Below are 22,179 nucleotides of genomic sequence, written 5' to 3' on the forward strand. Positions count from 1 at the left end.
AAGAGCCATGATGGTCAAAGTTCTTGCATGGCAGACATTCTCATGAGGGAAAAATGAATGCAGAAGGCCGTTTTGTGGTAGAATGGGGAACTTGCGCATGATGTCAACTGAAGGCTGGGTGCTCAAGTCTGTGACAATTTAGAAGACATCTTGGATGAGAAAGTTGCTTGCAGCTCTGAGACTCTAATCTATCACCATTGAAAAATATAATATTGGGAGGTACTGGGTCATGAGACAAACTGTATTTTAAGTTGACTATGATAAAGAAGTCTATCAAGAGCCTAAATATTGACAGTTCTTCTGGAGCCAAAGAACGAAGACAAATTTGTAGCTCTGATCTTCTTGTCACAAATGCTCAATTCTACAATCCCCCATCGTGTCAGGAGTATGGCTGAGACACGTGGGTGCCTGAGAGCAGAGACCATGGCTCCTAAGAGGGAGAGCTGCCCTCATTGACTTGGGTGGGTTGGTACATGACTTCTTTTGGTTCTGAAGGGAAAAGAACGTTTTAGTTAGTTATGTGTACAGTTTCCTCACTGCTCAAAAATTAGTCAATATTCAGCAAAACCTTAGAAGCAGCCACTGACAGTTTTAGTTTGCTTTCTCAAGATTCTCCTAGAACTCGACACATTTTAACTCAAAATTTACAAACTCCAGAAGAGAAAAAGCAGGAACTTTTTTTTTTTCTTTTTTCTTTTTCTTTTTTTCGGAGCTGGGGACCGAACCCAGAGCCTTGCGCATGCTAGGCAAGCGCTCTACCACTGAGCTAACTCCCCAACCCCAGGAACTTTCTTCTTGAGATGTATGTATTGATGTGTTCAGGATTCATAGTGTACTCTATTCACTATGGAAACATCACTTACCCGCTAGCAAATGGACGGGTCTGACTAGAAGCTAATACCATACACGGACAGTATCCCCTGAATTGGGTTCAAGTAAGCATCAAGGGGCTAGGCAAGCCCCTGCCCACCTGGTTTCTGAGCCCTGATCCAGGTTTCAGTAATAGTCGTCATGATCAGCTTGAGTAACTAGTAAACCAGAAATAGAAAATGACATTTCAAGACTCCATGACATGGGCTCTTACTTGTCCTTTTCATTGCTGTTTCCCAGGAGCCACTACGGTGCTTAAAGCACAACAGAGATTCCATATGAGCTTTTTAATGAATAGATTTACACAACAGACATTCACATACATGTTTAATGAATTGATTTATTATCTACGTTATCAAAAGCATTCCTTCCTCCTCCTTCCCTTATCTCAAGTCCTATTTTTCCAGAGGTATCTACCTTTAAGCAGTTCATGTTCTGAGAAATGAATTTCAAAGAAAGAAGACTTTCATGTAATTGGGATAGAAGAATGGTGTGGTGGTTTGGATGTACATGGCCCAGAACTTAGCACTGTTAAGGGGTATGGCCTTGCTGGAGTAGGTGTGGCCTTGTTGAAGGAAGTGTGCCACTTTGGGGGTGGGCTTTGAGAGAGAACCTCCTCCTAGCTGCCTGGAGGACAGACTTCTCACAGCTACCTTCTGATCAAGCTGCAGAACAATCCACTCCTCCAGCACCATGTCTGCCTGCCCCCTGCCATGCTTCCTGCCATGATGATGATGCACTGGACCTCTTGAAATGTAACACAATTAAATGCTGTCCTTTAAAAGAGTTGCCTTGGTCATGGTGTCTCTTCACAGCATGCAAACCCAGACTAAGACAAACGGGAAAATTAACAGGTGTTTTCTCTACAAGAGGGGGGAAGTTGACCCAGGCCCTCATGTCATTCTAACATGAGGGTCAACCTGTTTCTAAATTGAGCTCAAGTGGCAGGTCCAGTAAACAGAAGTCTCAGGAGCTGCCACAAGCAAGACCACTAGCAGCATCTCCCAAGAGTCCTGTTTGCCTCTCACCTCGCGATCTTCTTCTCCAGATCAGGGCACCAACTCCAGCCAGGACAAGGATGAGAATTATGGTCCCAGAGATCGTGTTTGCCACTAGAAGGGTATTTCCTGATTCTGTAAGGAAATGAGAAACACCTCCATGTTGCTCCTGCTGTCTGCATTAAGTGTGCCGTGGTGTTCACAGGAAACCCGGCTATCGTCACTTCTCAGTCACCATCTGATGGCACATAGATATGTGCTTATGCCTTCTTCTATTTGATTATGTGTTTGTCTTTCCTGAGACAGGGTTTCTTGGTATACCCCCAGATCAGGCTGGCCTCAAACTCAGAGATCAATCTGCTTTTGCCTCCCACCTCTACCCTAAGGCCCCAGTGCTGGGTTAAAGGTATGTGCTTCTACCACCCAGTTCTGTCTGTCTGTCTGCCTGCCTGACTATATCTATCTATCTATCTATCTATCTATCTATCTATCTATCTATCTATTTTTTTTCAAGACAGGGTTTCTCCGTGGCTGTCTCAGAGATCACTTTGTAAACCAGGCTGGCCTTGAACTCAGAGACTTGCCTGCCTCTGCCTTCTGAGTGCTAGGGATAAAGGCATGTGCCACCACCACCTGGCTACTTTTAGAAAATGTAATATGTAATATAGTAAACTGCAACAGGGATGACACACACAAATGACAGCTATGGAAGGTCCTCAGTAATTCATAAGAACATAGAAGAGTGTGGGAACTTAACACTTTGAGGAACGCTGATTGAAAAGAACCATTGTGGGGGCTGGAGAGATGGCTCAGTGGTTAAGAGCACTGACTGCTCTTCCAGAGGTTCTGAGTTCAAATCCCAGCAACTACATGGTGGCTTACAACCATCTGTAATGGCATCTGATGCCCTCTTCTGGTGTGTCTGCAGACAGCTACAGTGTACTCATGTAAATAAATCTTAAAAGAAACAAACCTTGTTGGAGCTGGAGAAATGGCTCAGCCATTAAGAGCACTGACTGCTCTTATGGGGGACCTGGGATAGTTCACAAGCATCCGTAACTCCAGCTCCAAGGGATCCGATGCCTTCTTCTGAACTTGTTTGGCCCGTGCATTCACATGCACATATCCACACAGAGACACGAATACACACATGAATAAAAATAATAAAATAAATCCTGGAGCTGGAGAGATGGCTCAGTGGTTAAGAGCACAGGCTGCTTTTCCAGGGGTTCTAGATTGGATTCCCAGCACTCATGGTAGCTCACAACTATCTATCACTCTAAGTCCAGAGGATTCAATGATCCTCTTCTGGCCACTGTGGACACTCCACACATGTGGTGTACGGCCATACATGCAGGCAAAAAAAAATCATACACATAAAATAAAATAAAAAAATTAAAAATTACAAATAGAGATTGAAGTCAGGCATAGTTATCCATGCCTTTAATCCCAGCATTCGGGAAGTAGAGACAGGTGGATCTCTGTGAGTTCAAGGCCAGACTAGTGTACAAAGCAGGTTTCAGGACAGCTAGGGCTACACAGAAACCCTGTCTCCAAAACCAAACAAAGCAGTTGTCATTGTACCGCCACCTGGTGAAGCCTGTGGTGGCTCATGTGGTGACCCAGTCTCCCTTCCTTACAGTCTTCAAAACTTTCTACCTTTTTCCTCACTATCTTCCCAGACAGCCACCACCCCCATACTTACCCTGAGGGGCCTCCAGAACCATTTGGAGACCACAGTGCTCCACATGACAAGAATAAATGTCTTTGCTCTGAGGATCCAGATCAACCGACACCCACATTTGATAGGTTCCGTCCCCACTGGGAAGCACCCCTCCATAATCCACCTCCTGGACAATTTCTTCCCCATTTTTCTTCCATATCATGGAAATTTCTGGCGGGTAGAAGCCATGAGCTCTGCAGAAGAGAGTGGTAATCCCTGGAAACGTTTCCTTTCGAGTTGTTCTTACTACTGGATGCTCTAGAGAGAAGCAACCACAGTTAATCGGAAGGGTCTTGGGTACTGAACTTACCGTGTTCAAACACGGAGTTTTCCAGTTAATTTTCTTTGCTGCAAGAAATATCTAAAGCTGAGAATGAACCAGAACCCAGATTCATCAGCAACAAACTGGATTTTGCAGCCTTCCTCCTGTGCCACAGGCAAGGATACGTGCAGCTGAGGCACTTTCGTCCTCTAAGGGGAGAAAAGGCATTAGCATCAAGTACTTGGAAAGTGTATCGAAGTTGCTTACTGTTCACCTTTGAAATACCCTTATGTGGGGGCTGGAGAGATGGTGCAGTGGTTAAGAGCTCTGTCTGATTGTTCAGAGTACCCGGGTCCAATTCCCAGCACCCACATGGTAGCTCACTGTTGTCTGTAACTCCATCTAGTTCCAGAGGATCCAACACTCTCACACAGACATAGAGGCAGACCACCAATGCACATAAAACAACGAAACAAAACAAATACCCATATGTGTTAAGGAAAAGTAAGTCACAACATATGTAAATGATTGTTCTTGATAAGTAATTCACCTAGAGATTGGAGATTAGAATGCAACAGATCTCAATTCTGCACTTACTGACAATAAAAACACACAGCCATGTCAGGCCAACAGGAGTCCTGGATTACCCCAGGCTATCAGAGTAGTAGTCTGGTGGTTATAATCAAATACAAGCACACATCGTCGTTCCATGTGCCCTCAAAGAAGCTACAGAAATTAATGTTACAGAAGGGCTGTAACAGTGATGAGAGAGATAGAGACAGAGGCAGAGACAGAGACAGAGAGAGGAGACATCATCTCTTTGCCCCAGGATGAACTTGAGGCGCTCCTCCATCAGCCTCCCGAATGTTAGGATTAGAGGTGGGTACCACTCTGCTCAGCCTATTCACCACCAGTCACCACTGCTGATCTTACTTCCTCATGACATCACGTGTCCATTTTCCATATGGTGTTATCTTAACCTTTCCAGCTGAAACTGGTCATAAAGCCAAACCGAAACCAAGCACACTGTCTGGAGGACCTTCCTGGTCATCCGTGAGATTTCCTTCCTCATCTCTACCTCAGTGTCTGACATTTGTGGATATAGGGAAGAGCGTCCATCTCAGACAAACCTTCCTTGTCTCTCACCTGAGGCATGGAATTTAGTTGTAGGAAAAGACTTTCCAACATTTAAAATAAAAACATTGCCAAGAGATATTTTTAATTTTTATTTATTTTTATTTTATTACTATTTTCTTAACTATACCTGCAAGAAATGAATCTATCTCCCAAGACATGGGTTTTGACCAAAAGGTCGACACCATTATGACACTCAAGACAGGGAATGAGAACTACTCGTACATACACTATGTGCACCTGAGTCAAACCTTCCATACTCTTCCTACACAGCCCAGGTTCCTCCTGGTTGATCCCAAGAGCTTCTGCTCCAAGTAGAATCAATAGAATTCATTGGTAACCTCTAAATCTCAGTTCTTAGCACCTGGGCTTGAGTTTTCCTACCTTTGCTCAGAACTGTATTCAGACAAGCAGCAGGCCAGGCAACTCCTGATGCTATTGATGTGCTTTTAACCTAAAAGTCCCTCACAGGATCATGTGTTAAATCCAGGCTTTCTAAATGTTAGTGTTATTTTAAGAGGTTCTGGAAACTCTAGGAGGTGGGCTCAAGCTAAAGGAATCAGGTCACTGTGTCGAATCCCTGGAGGTTGTATCTTGTCCCTGGCTTCTTCCTCCATCCCTCTGCTTCCTCACAACTGAGAAGTCAACTCACCACACCCTTCCCATCAGGATGCCTCCAAACGTCTGAAACTGTGACTAGTCTTCCCTCCTCTAAGGTTAAGTTGTTTCAGGCATTCTTTCACAGCAAAGAGAAAAATAACCAACCCAGCTGTGTGGCAAACATACCCCAGTCAGAGAGTAAACACCCATTCTCCCTTTTCCTATCTGCTGAGTCTCAGCCTAAAACATCCTTAGTGATTTAGGGCAGCCAAGATCTGTGATAGAATTTAACCAGATCTTAGGTTACCAGACGTTCTTCAGTCAGGCGACAGTCACATTCAATGTGAGAGCAGAGCCCTAAGGCTTAGCAAGCATTTTTGGGCACACCATCTTCCATACTTCCTGGAAAGAAGGCAAGGCAACATTCTATTACTTGAGACTGGGGCTTTGCTGACCGACTTTCCAGAAGCTTCACTTTTTCCTGACAGGAGAGGCTCCTTCTGCTGCCAAACAACATCGTATTTGAGACATTACCAGAACTCTCTGGAACACGGGCTCCTATGAGGTACTCATCCTAATTCCTCCCCTACAACCGTCACTCAGTGCGGAACGGCTTGGGTAGCCCCTGCATCCAGTGCGGGACAGTTTGTGTCTCCGTGTTAGCCTCTGGATCCAGTCTCTGACCTTCTGTGATCTGTCTAGGCCTTCACACAGTAACTCTAGCTTCTCTGCTCCTGGTTCCCAGCTGGACAGCCTCAGCCAGAGAGCAGTGAGCTGACGAAAGTACCAATCTCAATATACAGGCAGTCTTGCCCTGGGCATGTTCCTTTGCTGCCACACCTCCCGGGAGCCAGGACCTTCTTTCAGCCCCACCAACTCTTGCAGGGCTCTACTAGTGGATGACCCCTCTTCCTGCCCCTCAGATCGCGCTAGAGCAGTGGAGTTTCCATGCTGCACTCGGTCAGACACGTCATGACCCCGTGTAAAGGAGCCCTGGGTGAATCTCCTAAATGAGACCATTTTGGCTGTGTTCCTGCCAGAACTTTGTTACCCGCTGTTAATCTTTGAAGTCTTTCCCGATGATGTTCACAGCGATTAGCTAACGAGGCCACATGCATCCGACTCAGGCCAGTTCTCTTGAGATTTATTTATTTAGGCAACAAGTACTCAGAGACAGTAGTAACCTGTTTTGTGGAATGGAGAAGCCGTGAGGGTGTAAGATTTGTGCTCTTAGCTTCAGCTACCCCACCACCACCCTGGAGAACGGCATTCAAGGATTGGTTGTGGTTTCTTAGGTTCCTGTGCTGCTCTGATTCTTGCTTTCAAATAGGACGTGAACCTGTTTGAAATGGGTTTGTCAACTGCAACCATTGAGCCCATTGTAGTTATTCTGCTCCTAGGGAAGATGACTCTTGTCATCTGCCTCCAAAGCCTGGACATTTTAGCCAGATAGCAATGGTTATCTTGTTTGTTTTGTTTTGTTTGGAGACCAAGTTTCTCCGTGTGGCCCTGGCTGTCATAGAACTCAGTCTAAAGATCAGGTTGGCTTCAAACTCACAGAGATCCAACTGCCTCTGCCTCCTGAGTGCTGAGACTAAAGGCAGGAGCTACCACCACCCAGAAGGGCAGCACACATTTATAACCACAGTCCACGCCCTTCCTCCCAATCTGGGGCTTGCCACATCTCTAGAAAGTCCTCCAGACTGGCCATTACTCGGGTGAGAAAGGGTCTGTAGCATTCAGGGATTTCCTGAAACATTCTGAATCATCCAATCCAACATGCACCGTTCTACATGCTGCTGAAGTTGACCAATGGGATCATCCCTTTATGGCAGAAGATAAACTCTGTACCCAGAAGAATGGAAGAATTAATCCTCAAGTAAGGAAAAACCTGTCTTCCCAAGGCTCTCCTTCATAGGGCCAGCTTTGCACTCACACAGGGATTCTATGAACCCTTGCTTCTTAAATAATCTGCAGCAACAGCCCCTCTTCCAGAAGCTTTTCCCAGCCTCTCACTGACAGGAGAGGACTTTTTTCCATAGAGATGCCCTTGGAGGCACTACATTCTGTCAAGACAGGTGGAACTGCTAAGGCCTGTCAAGATGCTGCTAAAAATATAACTAATGAGAGTTCTCTTGGGGGGTTACAGGTCAGAACAGTCCAACCAAGAGACGGATTTCAGCACAGGGTGAATATCACCTGCAGAAGAGGAAGTTAGACACAGAGCCAGTGTTTCTTAAAGGATGTTAAGAATGAGGTGCTCTCTCTGCCCATTACCTGTTCTTTCTAGGGCATCACTTCCATACTCCAAGAACCTCTTTAGCCAGGCAATGCACTCTTCTTCTAGCCAGTTCTTTTGGTATTGCAACTCATGCAGGTTGGCCTCCCATGCTCGCTTGGTGATCTGAGCCACATTATCCATAGCCAGCCAGGAGAGGGTGTCTTTATTGAAGACAATGAAATCTTGTCCATCATATGCATACTGGAGAAACCCTGTGGTGCTGCCGTCTTCCAGCAACTCACAACCGATCATTCTCTGGTAGGTGTGAAGCCCTGAAACATACACAGGCTATGGAGAGATGGCTTTAAACGGAGACAGAGAGAGGCTTCTCAAGTGGCACGACTGGAGCATGATTGGAAGCACTCTTTGCCTCAGAAGACACCACCACACAGGCCTGCATATTTGGGTTCCCGAAGGTTCCTGTTTTGCAGATCCGCCTACTCACAGACATTGGTGAGGTACCTACGGCATGCCAAAGGATCACAGTGATGCCTGCCTTGAGGAATTATCCTATCTTTGGGATGATTCATTGATAAGTTTCATAGCTATTCTGAGTGCGGTATAGGAGCAAGAGATATGCAGGGGCTAGAAATGTATCTGGGACAATTAATACTGTAAGTTTCCATGTAGAAATAAACAAATCGGGTTGGGGATTTAGCTCAGTGGTAGAGCACTTGCCTGGCAAGCACAAGGCCCTGGGTTCGGTCCCCAGCTCCGGAAAAAAAAAAATAAATAAATAAACAAATCATGAAGCCATCAGAAGATGAGTCCCAAGGTAAGCAAATTTAGGATGAGGAAAGAAAAGATTGTTGAATACCAATGTGATAGGAATATGGGACAAGGGATAAAGGGACCAATGGGATAGGAATATGGGGGCAAGGGATAAGGGGTTTCCACAGAAGGTCAGTGTGAATGAGCCACAGGGGAGATGGTGAGCACAGAATACACAACGAGCAACCTCGTTTTCAAAGTTTTGCCAAAGGCTAGAGAGGATATAAGCAACCAGTGGCGTTGCCATACACAGCCCAGGGGTGCTCTTCTGGGGAGTAGCCAGTGAGGGAGCGTGCTCATCCCCGCTGCAGTCACACCTGAGTGGTTGTAGTGCCTCTGCAGGTGCCTCAGCTCTGTCTGGAAGGTCCGCTGCCAGCCTCTTAGCAGCTGAGTGTACCTCTCCCAGTGGTCAGGCGCCAGGTTCTCCGCCATCCATGGGGCTCTTGGCTCCTTCTGTCGGGTGACACTGTCATATGTAGTGATAGGGTGTGAGTCCACATATCCAACCGAGATAAATTCAGGGACTCCAGGGCCAGGATCGGAAACAGCCAGACGAAAGTATCTCAGAGAGTGGGTCCCTGAGGAGGAGGCAAGGAAGGAAGCGGCTGAGAGTCACAGATGACAGGATGTAATGACCACCTTTCCACAGCATTACTGCACCCGTGCCCTAGCCCGGTACTCCATGATACTCATCCCACTTTATCCAACACAACTATAGAGTCCTCGGAATTACAACCTGGAAAGACTTCAGCCATGTGACCGAAGATGAAACTTTACAGGTAACCTCAGGTTGTAAGTAGCATACAGTGTGATGCTCTGGTCTTGAGGGAAGGGCCAGAGACCATTCCCTGAGCTGGTGGGTGTAGGGACGGGAAAGTGGTGGCGCTGTGCCTCGAGAAGACCTCAGAGCCTCTGAAGGAACGAAAACCCTGCAGTTCAACCCCCTTGTATTTCTAGTAAAGCCTCTGGGTTGATAACTGAAGATCATCATTCTACCATCTTCCCCCTACACATTTTGGGGTGTGCACCCCTCTTCCCTGATTAAACAGACTCATAACAGCTATTAAGGCTCAGGCATCCTGCAGAAAATACGTTCAAAATACCATGCTTTTCCTTGCTGTACCCAACCATTCCTGGTAGTTACCTTCTTACCATTTTTTTCTACTTTTTCTCCCATTTAAATATCAATATGAGGATTGCGATCACCACTAAGGGTCAAAGTAAACTGAAATGAACTCCTGGGTTGTGCAAGAAGTGCAGAATGTGGTGGAGATAAGGAAGATGGTCTCAAAGGTAGCATGACATGGGCCGTCATGTCAATGTGGGCTCTTGGGAAAGTTTTTGTAGAGAGGGTAACATCTTGGAGGAGATCTCAGGGTCAAGAGGTGAGCAGGCCAAGGGGAGGGAGGGCAGTGGTGGTTGGCAGAAGTGTTAATGGTGGCTAAGGACACCACATGTGTCTTCATTCCCCATGGGACCCATTTGGTGCCCCTGCAGGTTTAAGTCATACCTGGCATTTACCTGGCCTTCTAAAACAGTACTTCACAGTATAGGGATGTCTACTGACAGATATGAAATCAGTAATTCAGAACAGGGAAGATGAAGAAAAGTCCATGTTACACTCCCCTTCACAGCATGCCAGACCTGTGACAATCTGTATCTTAGCAGAATGTGTCGCCCAGATGTTCAAAGATTGAATATAACTATTAAGGTTGAATCATTTGGAAAGGCTAAAACTGTTCTAATCAAATGGCAATTTCGAAACCTTTTGCTCTGATCCCCTTCTAGCTCCAATGATTATGAAGTCAGGTTGGGTTCTCCCCTTTCCGTGAGTCACCAGCATTACTCACTTGTGGAGCTGAGATCTATGATCTTAGCGTTTGGCCCTTTGTCTAGCTGGGCCGGTCACACTGCTTCTCAAGGGCCACTTGCTGTTTACTCAAACCTCCCAGGCCTTGCTGGAGTGTCCACCCAACTCGACAAGCATCTCTTACACCAACAATGGTTCATTCCCCCCGCCACCCCAGCTCTCTTTAACTTGGTACGTTAGCAGTTGGGCCATTTCTGACAAACATCTAAGGAAAATTACTGGAATATAAAACAATGGAACATGTGTTTTCAGGCATTCATCCATAGAGACTTGTTTTTATTGAATATCTACCATGGACAAGCTATAAGGCAACATCAGAGAGAGGAAAATGAACCAGGTAGCATTTCTTCCCTCCAGAAATTGACAGCATAACTGGGCATTTTTACATAACAGAACAAATACACGTGTCGCAAAAGAGGCACTGATGGGGTGCAGCAAGACAGCAGCCCTACACTCGCAGGAGTGGTTCACTGAGAGTTAAATCCTCCAAGGAAATCAAGCCAGATCAGTTGCACCTTCAGTGAGCCCTAAAGTGCAGCGGGTACCTCCATATAACTATTAAAATGTATCTATCTATCTATCTATCTATCTATCTATCTATCTATCTATCTATCTATCTGTTATGGTGCAAGTTCCATGTGGTCAGTGCCATAAGAAAAACACTGGCTTCATTTATTCCTCACAATAATTAAACAAAACAAAACATGGTCTCCTTTATCCCAGGCTGGCCTCAAACTCTCTGTGTAGTCAATCATGACTTCAAAATCTCTGTGTAGTCAATCATTACCTTGAACTCATTCTCCTGCCTCACAAATCACCAAATCTGGTTCAGGTGGCACTGGGGATTGAACCCAGGACTTTGTACAAGCTAGACAAGTACTCTATTTATTGGGCTACATCACCGGCCCTCACAATAATGATAGATCCTATCAGTCCCATTCTGCAGATAGAAGGTGCAGAGAGATTAAGTACATTGCTCCAAATTAACTAAATTAAGTTTGGAACCTTAGAAGCCACCGTGAAGGAACCAGAAACCAAAATCTGAACTCTCACATAGGGAGCTTCTCCACCTATGACAACCCAACCCTGCTTGATAGACACTCTCTCACCGATGTCACAGCCTTCCAGAGCCTGGACTAAAGTGCTCTCTCCTGCCCCCTCGTGTCAGACACATTTCAGTCTCCGATTCTCCTGTCCCTAAGGCTCAAGCAGATCTTCCTAGATGGGTAGTAGGTTCTGATTGGGTAGCCATGTTAACAAAGAGCGGTTTTTCGTTGCCCTCTTCCAGTAGTTAAAAGAACCTTTGCAGGGGTTGGGGATTTAGCTCAGTGGTAGAGCGCTTGCCTAGCAAGCGCAAGGCCCTGGGTTCGGTCCCCAGCTCCTAAAAAAAGGAAAAAAAAAAAAAAAAAAACCTTTGGATACTCCTTAAAGCAAGCAGTGATGTTGATGGTTCTGCACGCAGCAGAAACCATTAGCCCCTTCCCACAACTGTCAAGTGACTGGCTGTTACAGCGAGCCTGAAAATGACGAATGACAGTCTGACTTCTTAGCCACTGTATTAATGACCTTCCTTGTTCCTATGGAGAAATATGTTATAGAGACATAAGGGGGGAAGGATTTATTTTGGCTCGTGGAATAATGGAGTAGAGTCCATAAAGGAGAAGAAATGGTGGCTGGGATCAGTCTGGTCTGGGTTTGCTGGAGCTTGTGCTATAGTTCTTCACATCTTTCTGGTCAGAAAGCAGAGGGGTCAGGCGAGAAGTGTGCTGGACGGTTATAACCCTTAACCTTTAACCCTTAACCCTTAACCCTTAACCCTTAACCCTTAACCCTTAACCCTACCCTTAAAGCCTGCTATCTAGGTTCCGTGTACAAAACTGCACAACGTCTCCAGATTTGGCACCAGCTGAGTACCTAGTGGGTAAGTATACAAACCTGGGGTATACAAACCTGGGGGTATACAAACCTGGGGGTATACAAACCTGGGGGTATACAAACCTGGGGTATACAAACCTGGGGGTATACAAACCTGGGGTATACAAACCTGGGGCTACGTTTCACATTCCTCCCATTAGGCCCATGGGCATCTCATGATACAAGAAGCATTTTACAACTGTAAAAGTCCCTATCATCTTAAGGGTTCCAACACTGATCAAAATCCAAAATCTTGGGGTTGGAGAGATGTGAGATTTTTCTTTAATTGTACTAATACCTTTATGAATTGTCAGAGCCTTTCCCCACAGTTGCTTTGACCACAACTGTACTCATGTTCCTTTCCCCGCCAAACTACACACTTTTCAAATATTTCTTCTTCACTTTCAGCTGTCTATTGTTGTAACATGGCTAAAAGCAGGGACAGTGACCATCACAGTCTGAACACTTCTGACTGGAGATTTTCTTCACCAAACAAATTAGTACATTGCTTTTTAATTCAGCCTTGTTTGGGTTTTCAGGACACAGGAAGGACACAGATTCTTTGATAGAATGCAACACAAATGGCCTCTAGTCCAATTCCTGATAAAGTCCCTCTTGCCCCCTGCCAGAACATTCCATGAAGCTCTAGTTACAACATTCTAAGGTTTTGCTAGCCCATGGCTCCAAACTTTTTCTTATTACTCTTACAAGTCACTTCTGAAATACTACAGACTATGCAGTCAGGTTTAGCATTGCAGTGACCCCACCCCTGGTACCAGTTTTCTGTATGAGTTACTTTTCTCATTGATGCGATGCAATATTTGATTGACAGAAATAACATAAGGCAGGAAGGACTTATTTGCGTAATGGCTTAAGGAGATGTCGTCCACCATAGTGGAGAAGGCATGGAAGCTGGGATTAGCTTAGTTGGGGAGGAAGGAGCTTGCAGTTCACTATCCTTATACTACACAGCCAGGAAGTACTGAGCTTGGGATAAAAGTAGGGTCAACCTATACCTCTCAACTCTTGCCCCTGCAGCCTTAAGTCTGCAAGTCCCATGCTAAGTCCCATGTCCTAAAACTCACAATATCCCAACAGAGCCACTATCTGAAACCAAGTGTTCAAACCCTTATACCTGTGAGGAATATTTCCTATTGAAACCATAACAGTTACTCTTTCATGGCTACTCTTTCAACACTTACCAATATCTCAAGTCATTATAAGTATTATTCTTTTCTGAATTTCCAGTAAACACAGTTCTAGGATGCCAGGAGCACAATAAGGAACAAATGAAGGACCAGTCCTCTGAGATAGTTCCTAGAAGGGATATTGTCAGTTGACAAATATATAATACAAGGTCAAGTGATAATAAGTTGTAACAGGAAACTAGTGTGCATGATGGTATAAGCCTTTAATTCCAGCAGTTGGGAGACAGAGGCTGGTGGATCTCTGTGAGTTTGAGGCCAGCCAAATCTACAGAGTGAGTTTCAGGACAGCCAGGGCTACGCTGAGAAACCCTGTCTCCAAAAACAAATAAAAGCAAGCAAGCAAAGAAAACTAACAGAGAGAAAGGAGAACATGTGGAGAGAGCTGATGTGTTAAACCAACCAGAAATGGCTTCTGTAACCAGGTAACATTGAGCAGAGCTGCGTCTAGAGTGAAGGAGGGGCCATGGGGGAAGCTCCTTCCAGGTAACGGAGTTCAAATCCTTGTGGGTGCATGCTTTGCATATTGGAGGATTGTAATTTGATGTTTGTATTCTTTTTTTTTTTTAAGATTTATTTATGTATTATATATAAGTGCACTGTGGCTGTCTTAAGACACCAGAAGAGGGCATCAGATCCCATTACAGATGGTTGTGAGCCACCATGTGGTTGCTGGGGTTTGAACTCAGGTCCTCTGGAAGAGCAGTCAGTGCTCTTAACCCCTGAGCCATCTCTCCAGCCCCCTGATGTTTGTATTCTTAAAAAGTTTTCTTTTTATAAACTTAGACATTGAAAATAATGTTCCTAGAATCTATCTTAATTTGAGCTTCATAAAATAAAAGCATTAAAGAGCTATCTATGTGTTTGATCTTTGATCTAGACCTCCTTCCTTCAATTTTTAGCAGTCCTCCAGGATAAGAGGATTGTGGTCAAGCAAGAATAGATAGCTGTTCTCCCTAGTTAAGAGAAAAATCTGGGCTAGATAGATGGCTCAGTGGTTAAGAGCACTGACTGCTCTTCCAGAGGTCCTGAGTTCAAATCCCAGCAACCACATGGTGGCTCACAACCATCTGTAATGGGATCTGATACCCTCTTCTGGTATGTCTGAGGACAGCTACAGTGTGCTCACATACATAAAATAAATAATATCTTTTTTAAAAAAAATCTATCAAAACTAGATACATTCAATATCAATTTTGAAGAAGAGGGCCTTAGGGGAGTGAAGCATTGTCTTGGAGAAATTTCCCTGGCATGAACCTGGGTAGGAGCACCATGGAAACAGACTGAAATCTAATTGCCCATATTTTCTCATGCCAGCTATTTGAACTTAAGGTTCTCTCTCCCTCTTCCTCCTCATCTCCCTTCCCCTTCCCTTCCCTGCTTTCTCCTGCCTCTCCTCCCCCCCCCCCCCCTCCTTTTTTTTTTTTTTTTTTTTTTTTAGACAAGGTTTCGCTGTGCAGCTCTGGATGTCCTGGAACTCACTCTGTACACCAGGCTGGCATCAAACTCAGATAGTCACCTGCCTCTGGCTCCCAAGTGCTGGGATTAAAGGCATACACCACCACTACCCAGGTCAAGGTCATTTCTAAGCAGATAGTCTACAAGGATATCTTCTAACACTAACACGACTGGTTGGTCCATAATCAGTCCTTGTCTCTGAAGCATCATTCATGAAGTAGATTGATGTAGTGGGCTAACTCCTCTATTAAATTATGAATGCCATCAAGAGACTAACTTTGATTATATCAAGATGAAACACACGAACTATATATAGCTTTGCAAGGGAAATCTCATGCCTGGTGTCCCATATTGATCACCGAGACACACATCACCACCTCAGTTTCACACCAGTTGAAATGAAGAGCAAGGAGAAGGACAGTAAAAGCACAAAGCACCAATTTTTACATCAGTTCTGCAACTACACAGTTTTACATTTGAATTCATTGTCATTGTCCAAGTGTGTTATACTTCATAATCAGGTGACTTCAATGTCTTAGGGACATTACTTTGAAACATCAGGTTTTTAGGAAGCGATCAAGTGTCTGTTGGAAATGAGGTCACAAAAATGGAGCCGTCTCTTCCCACCTGTAAAAAGAGCAGCTAGGGGAAGATTTGGGGAACTGAGAAAACCGTGAAGAGGAGCTATGGGAACTCAAAGGAAGGAGCGGACGCAATCACCTGCGAGCCACGCTGCTGCTGCTGTGAGGAACCTGCTGGATGTAATGTGAGAATTATCTTAACATTTCCTGGAGCTACCTCTCAAACGCTCTGGCTTCTCTTCCCTGTGTCCCCCATCCATCCATGGTGTAAAAGTATCTGTTTATGGGTAACACTGGGCACAAATATCACACAGACCTTAAGTTATTTTCTGTAAATCTGAAATCCCTTCCCTGCCATTGTCCTCAAAGTTCATTTAGTGAGAACCATGGGAGGAAACAGCCTTTACCAGAGAGGTCCCATGGAGAGACCATAAGGAAGCAACAATAATAAACCATGCTCACCCCTAAGATTAGAGGGAAACGGACAGCAAATAAGAATTACTGAAGCCCAGCGGAAGCTAAAACTATAAAGAAAAGGGATTTTCAGAGAAAAGGGAAAACAAGCCACATTACAGAGAGCTACAGAGAGCTACTGCCAGAGAGTCCTTGAAAGAAGGAAGGGGCAAAAAAAGCAAACTTCAGTCTCTCCTTTCTCCATGTTCTTGTCTCTTCTCCCAGCATTTCCTACCAAGTGAACCAGGACAGAAGCTAGGACTGGGTGATGCAGTCTGTAGCTATCCGCCTTCGGAACACAAAGCGACACAGCAGGAACACGCCTGAGGGGTCAGAGGAAAACAACCAGCAAAGAGCAGCACCCCACTCCATAATGGCCCCCCCCAAATTCTCTACATACAGGGTACTCAGAAGTCCAGTGGAAGGTATCACAGAAACAACTGGACTAAAGGCAGAAATGTTGCACTTTTGATCGCTATGCCAGAGGGTTCTGCAATCTCCTTAAGCCAAAGAAACATCTAACCTCATCTTTGTTTGTTGGTTTCTTTGTTTCTTTTTCTTTTCTTTTTTCTTTTTTGAAGCAGGCTCTCATGCCACTCAAACTGGCCTCAAACTCACCATCCCCTCCCCCAAAGCCTTTAGAGTAACTAGGATTGTAAGTTTGCATCACCATATCCATATCCAGTTGTTATATTCCTCCAGTCAGCTGACACGTAGCAAGCTATCAATCAATACTTGTAGGATTAACACACAGACGATTTGAAAGAGTTCCTTCCTGGCATGAGCATTAGTCAGCAGCTTGGGCGGCCTGATCTAAGTTCTGTAATTCTTCTGTGAACCTACAGACCCACTAACGTTTAGAAGCACTAACAGCTTGCGAGCAGTTGCTTAGAGAAGTAGAGAAGTCTGGTACTTTGTGTCACACCGACTCTCCTGTGTTTGTGGCAACATAGGGCTCCGGATTCCCTAGAGACACAAGCTCCCCAAACTACAATGAACTTGGAGGATTTTTTAAAAATGTTTGTTTATTTTAATTATTATTTATTTTTACGTACTTTGGTGTTTTGACTGCATGTGTGTCTATGTGAGGATGCAGGATCCCCTGGAATTGGAGTTGCAGACAGTTGTGAACTGCCATGTGGGTGACCTCTGGAAAAACAGCCAGAGCTCATAACCGCTGAGCCATCTCTCCAGTCCCAGAACTTTTGTTTTTAATCAATGAATATTTCCTGCACCTAGAAAACAAGTTCGGAGGCGTGGCTTTATCTTTCTTGCATCTTTTGTTACGGGTCGTCCTTGTCCTGAGGAGGGAAAAATATCTATGGACCTGAAGAATGGACAGACTGCACTGTTCAACTCCCCTGAAACTCACTACAGTCCCTAGTATAAGGCTCATTGTTAGAAAAGAGGAGAAACAGAAAGAAAAGTAAGGGTATAGCAGAAGAGTGGGGAGACAGCTCTCAGGGGGAAGTCTTTCATCCATGCACACATGTCTGGGCAGCAGGCCAGCTGGTACATCACTCTTCAAATCTTGGGTCCAAAGGACCTGTGGATTTGCCCCTGGCTTTTTCATAGCTTGCACCACAAAGCCCTCATTGCATTTGGAAACAAAGAGTACATAGGATACTTACGGGTATGGCTTTGCTTCGCCAAAAATACTGTGAGGAACGGTAGCAGGAACATCATCGACCCCCACTGAAGCCCTTTTCTTCCCATTTTTTTTTTTAAACTTCAGATAGTGACAGGCCCCTGATGAATCTTTTGTGAGAAACTGTACTCACTCTACCGGTTTACTAGAAAATTTGGTAACTGAGCAATGAGGGCGGGGCGGGGACGCATTCTCCAATAAGAACTGGGAAAAATATCTGGTGTCACTAGTTGGTAGGGAGAATAGAGACCTACAAAATGAAAGCAATAAACTTTAACTCCTTGTTGGTTTCAGGCACGGCTTGCTTCTTTCCACCCAGTTTCCAACTGTTGCTCAATTACTTGAAAGGTATAGGGAAGCAAAGATTAATAACACAGATAATTTATTGCCTTTGGTTCTTTCTTGGAGTTTAGATTTTTAACCAAGGGACAAAGAAAATCGCACCGAGTTCCAAGATTTGGAACTCCCCGCTCAGTATGATTTTCCCATCCATCCGTCTCGGATAGCACGTACCATTTAGATTGTCCTGTAATATTTTTTATGTCTGTCTTCCCTGTACTTTTGTTTACCTAGAACAATAGGTCCCAAACATCCCCACTGAATAGGGAGAAGAAAAGTCCTGTGGGAGATGCCGAAGGGTTACCACTCATCTTTCAAGGAAAGCAATCTCCAAGAGCAAGCTATGGTCACATTGTTGTTAGAAGCACATGACGAGTTAGGAAACAGCAGCTAAGGCTGTTCAGGGAGCTAGGGAACAGGTTTAAACAGGAAAGAGGAAGTACAGCTGAATAGAGAGAAGAATGAAGACAAGACAGGGAGACAGGCAAGCAGCCTTTGGCTGGGGTTCAGGGACCGAGGTTTGATCCCAGCTCTTTGACACGGGGCAGAATCTCTACCATGGTCGGGCATCTTCCACTTGAAAAGAAATCTACCATGTATTTATTCCACAGGACTGTTGAAAGACTCGGTGAGGTTGTTTATGCACAAAGAGGGGCTGGGAGAATCAAACATCCTGTTTTTCTTCAGTGGTGAGGGGAGTGATGGCCCACTCGGAAGCTCAGAGCCTGTGACTACAGCACACTTTCTATGACATAAGAGACTTTGCAGGGTCGGTTGGTTTAAAGACGGAGAGATGGAGAGATGATCCTGGACCATCTGGCAGAACCAATATAACCACAAGGGTCCCCATTACAGGAAGGCAGAGGGTCAGAATCTGAGAAGGAACTGTGAGAGCAGATGCATTGCTGAAATGGGGGTGAGCCAAGGAGTGTGGGTGGCTCCCGACCCTGGAATGAGAAGGTTACAGACCCTACCCCAGAACCTCTAGAAAGAATGCATGTATCAAAACTTGTTTGGTTTTTGTTGTTGTTGTTGTTGTTGTTGATGTTTTGTTTTGTTGTTGGTGGTGTTTTTTGTTTTGTTTTGCTTTGTTTTTCCCACATAAGGCCTGTCTTCAGAACTTCTGCCTCCTAAATTATTGGAGAGGAAATGTATATTGCTTGCAGCCTCCTAATTTTTATGAGAATGGACAACTTTTAGGCTTGTCTTCCTTTCCCCACAAAGACTCAAAGAAGTTACCTGATGACCACTCCTCAGAGGCTTGTATCTCTGTTTCCCTTTCCTTCCTCTTTTGTTTTTTTTCCCTTGATTATTCATCTAGCAAATACAGGCACCTGTATGCCCCTCCCAGACACCCCTGTTACTGCTCAATGGTACTTGCCTTCCACACCAATGTATTTGCCCCTTTGGGTTTTTTTTTCTTGTCCCCCCAAATGCATACTGTACTGTTGTTACTGTACTGTTGTTAAAAAGGAAGCATGAAAAGAGTACATAGCTTAAAATTACTTTATCTAATTGAAAATTAGTGAAGGCTGGGAAGGCAGCTAACACCATTCCTGACATATTTTAGTGTATGTTTCTTTGGTGATTTTGTTGTGGATATGCCTGTAGGTATATGCATGTGAGGTTCTCTCTCTCTCTCTCTCTCTCTCTCTCTCTCTCTCTCTCTCTCTCTCTCTCTCTCTCTCTCTCTCTGTCTCTCTCTCTCTCTCTTTTAAAAAGGGGTTTCATGTTCTAATCCTATTTTGTAAATTATTTCTCAAATTTATATTTGCCAAAAGAGATATACATATTAATGGTATGACTTTACAAGTACTTATATTTTTCCCTTTTTTAATTTTTGAGATTATACGTTGATGGCATCATTTCTCCCTTCCCTTTACTCTCCAAACTCTCCCATATACCCATCCCTGCTCTCTTTCAAATTCATGGCCTTTTTATTTTTAAAAACTAATTGTTATCAGATATATAGATGTAGATATAGATTCCTAAATATAACTTGTTCAATCGATATACTGTTACCCGTATGTATGTTTTCAGGGCTGTTTGGCAGTGGATAACTAACTTGTGTGTCCTTTCCTGGGGAAGGCTGCCTTTCCCAGTCCAGGTTGCCTATGCTTCTTTGTGTAAGGTTGAGACTTCATGCTCTTTTCTCTACCAAGTTTGACAAGTTCATTGGTGTTATCTTGTTCAGCTCACATTTGGGCATTGGTATGAATGACAATAGCTCCATAGGGTCATATGTTTGTATGCTGAGTCCCCAGTTTGTGAACTGTTTCAGAAGGGCTAGAAGGATTAGAAGGTGTGGCCTTGTTGGAGGAAGTGTGTCATCACTGGGAGGTGTGCTTTGAGGTTTCAAAGGTTCTCACCTAACTCAGTGTTGCTCTCTCTGCCTGCTGCCTGTGGATCAGGCTGTAAATCTCTCAGTTACTGATCCAGTGCCATGCCTGTCTGTTTCCTACTGTGGTGATAATGGACTGACCTTCTCAAACTGTAAGCAAGCCCTCAATTAAGTGTCCCCTTTTATAAGGGTTGTCTTGGTTACAGTATCTCTTCACAGCAATAGAATAGTAACAAAGGCAGAAGATGGTACCAGAAGTGGGGTGTTGCTGTGAGAGGCCTGACCATGCTGCTATTTGGAGAAATACAGAGCTTTGTGACTTTAGACTAGAAAAGTGGATGCTTTAAGAATGGATCAGTGGGGGGCTGGAGAGATGGCTCAGCAGTTAAGAGCGCCCACTGCTCTTTTAGAGGTCCTGAGTTCAATTCTCAGCAACCACATGGTAGCTCACAACCATCTGTAATGGGATCTGGTGTGTCTGAAGACAGTGACAATGTATACATAAAATAAATAAATCTTTAAAAAAAAAAAAGAATGGCTTAATGAGACAACTTAGCAGGAGCATGGAAGACAGTGGTTCTGAGAGCAGTGTGGAATGTGAGGGCCCAGCTTACGAGGATTCAGAGGGGAGGAGTATTATTGGCTGGCCTAGAGACCATTCTTCTCATAGTTTGGCAAAGATTATGACTGCTTTCTGCTCTTGTCCTAAAATTCTGCCCAAGGCAAAATCAAAGAGTTTTGGATTGATAACTTTTGCAGAGGCGATTTCAAGACAGCCTAGTGTAGACCGTGTCACTTGGTTTTTAGGGGTTATTCTTATGCAGACCTACAATGAAAAAGAGAAATCGGGGAAAAAAAAAACCCAAAAAACAAAAATGTACAGTTTGGGAAAAAAAGGAATACCAGGAAAAGTGAGACCCTTTCAGAAAAAGAGACAAAAACAAAACAAAACAAAACAAACAACAAAACAGAAAACAAAAAACAAAAAAAGTCCAGGCATAGTGGTTAATGCCTTTAAATTAAGCTCTCTCAGGAGGTAGTGGCAATCAGATTTCTGTGAGTTTAACGTCAGACTGCTCTACATAGTGAGCCCCAGGACAGCCAGGGCTATATACTGAGACCCTGTCTTTAAAAAAAACAACCAAACAAACAACAACAAAAAAGCAAACAACAGGAACAAAGATTACCTGGAGGGACTGGAGAGATGGCTCAGTGGTTAAGAGCACTGACTACTCTTCCAGAGGTCCTGAGTTCAATTCCCAGCAACTACAGGGTGGCTCACAACCATCATGTAATGAGATCTGATGCCCTCTTCTGGTGTGTCTGAAGGCAGCTACAGTGTAGCTATATAGTATTTATATAAATTAAATAAATCTTTAAAGAAAAAGATTACCTGGAAGTGTGGGAGCTAAGCCCCAAGCTCAAGGATTTAATTAGTTTAAAGAAAAGTCTAATGCTAAACTGAACTAAGGGTGAGGTGACCTCAGGGCAAGACCCCACCCAGCTAAGCTTCCAACTTGTGAAAAGAAATTAAAGAAAACTTAAGCAGCAAAGGAAAACAACAACAGAAAGTTTATGCAAACGAAGTCAGGGAGGGGCCCAAGTTCCAGCCTTGGCAAGCAACACTTGGCAGCTTCTGGAAGGATACAGGAAAGGGGTCGTAGAATCTTCCTCCAAGGTTAAGGGAACCAGCTGAGGCCAGGTGTTTGGCAAGACAGTCCTGCATGGAGG

At 44.4% G+C, this 22,179-nt stretch overlaps 1 protein-coding gene across 2 annotated transcripts; it reads right to left on the minus strand.

Moving 5' to 3' along the window:
- Positions 1-374: 374 nt before the first annotated feature.
- LOC116911665 (major histocompatibility complex class I-related gene protein) lies at positions 375-17,888 on the minus strand. Of its 2 annotated transcripts, XM_032915619.1 has the most exons (6): positions 17,752-17,888; positions 8,957-9,217; positions 7,865-8,140; positions 3,574-3,849; positions 1,899-2,003; positions 375-489 (listed from the first exon to the last, which is right to left on the minus strand). In XM_032915619.1, exons 1-6 carry the CDS (start codon positions 17,834-17,836, stop codon positions 431-433), a joined length of 1,062 nt encoding a protein of 353 aa, XP_032771510.1. In that variant the 5' UTR covers positions 17,837-17,888; the 3' UTR covers positions 375-430. The 2 variants fall into 2 exon arrangements, with proteins under 2 accessions (XP_032771510.1, XP_032771511.1); XM_032915620.1 differs by lacking the exon at positions 17,752-17,888 and having other exon boundaries at positions 9,037-9,139.
- Positions 17,889-22,179: the final 4,291 nt, after the last annotated feature.

Source organism: Rattus rattus, chromosome 10 (assembly GCF_011064425.1).
Source record: "Rattus rattus isolate New Zealand chromosome 10, Rrattus_CSIRO_v1, whole genome shotgun sequence".
In the NCBI taxonomy this organism is placed as follows: domain Eukaryota; kingdom Metazoa; phylum Chordata; class Mammalia; order Rodentia; family Muridae; genus Rattus; species Rattus rattus.

What these genes read in the sequence shown, in the direction of transcription:
- LOC116911665 (XM_032915619.1), bottom strand. Translation starts at nt 17,836, where the DNA reads ATGGGAAGAAAAGGGCTTCAGTGGGGGTCGATGATGTTCCTGCTACCG. An exon ending in GGCGAAGCAAAGCCATACCC is followed by an intron (nt 9,218 to 17,751) that starts GTAAGTATCCTA and finishes CCTCCTCCTCAG; the next exon opens with GGACCCACTCTCTGAGATAC. An exon ending in CTGGAGAAGAAGATCGCGAG is followed by an intron (nt 490 to 1,898) that starts GTGAGAGGCAAA and finishes TTTTCCCTTCAG; the next exon opens with AACCAAAAGAAGTCATGTAC.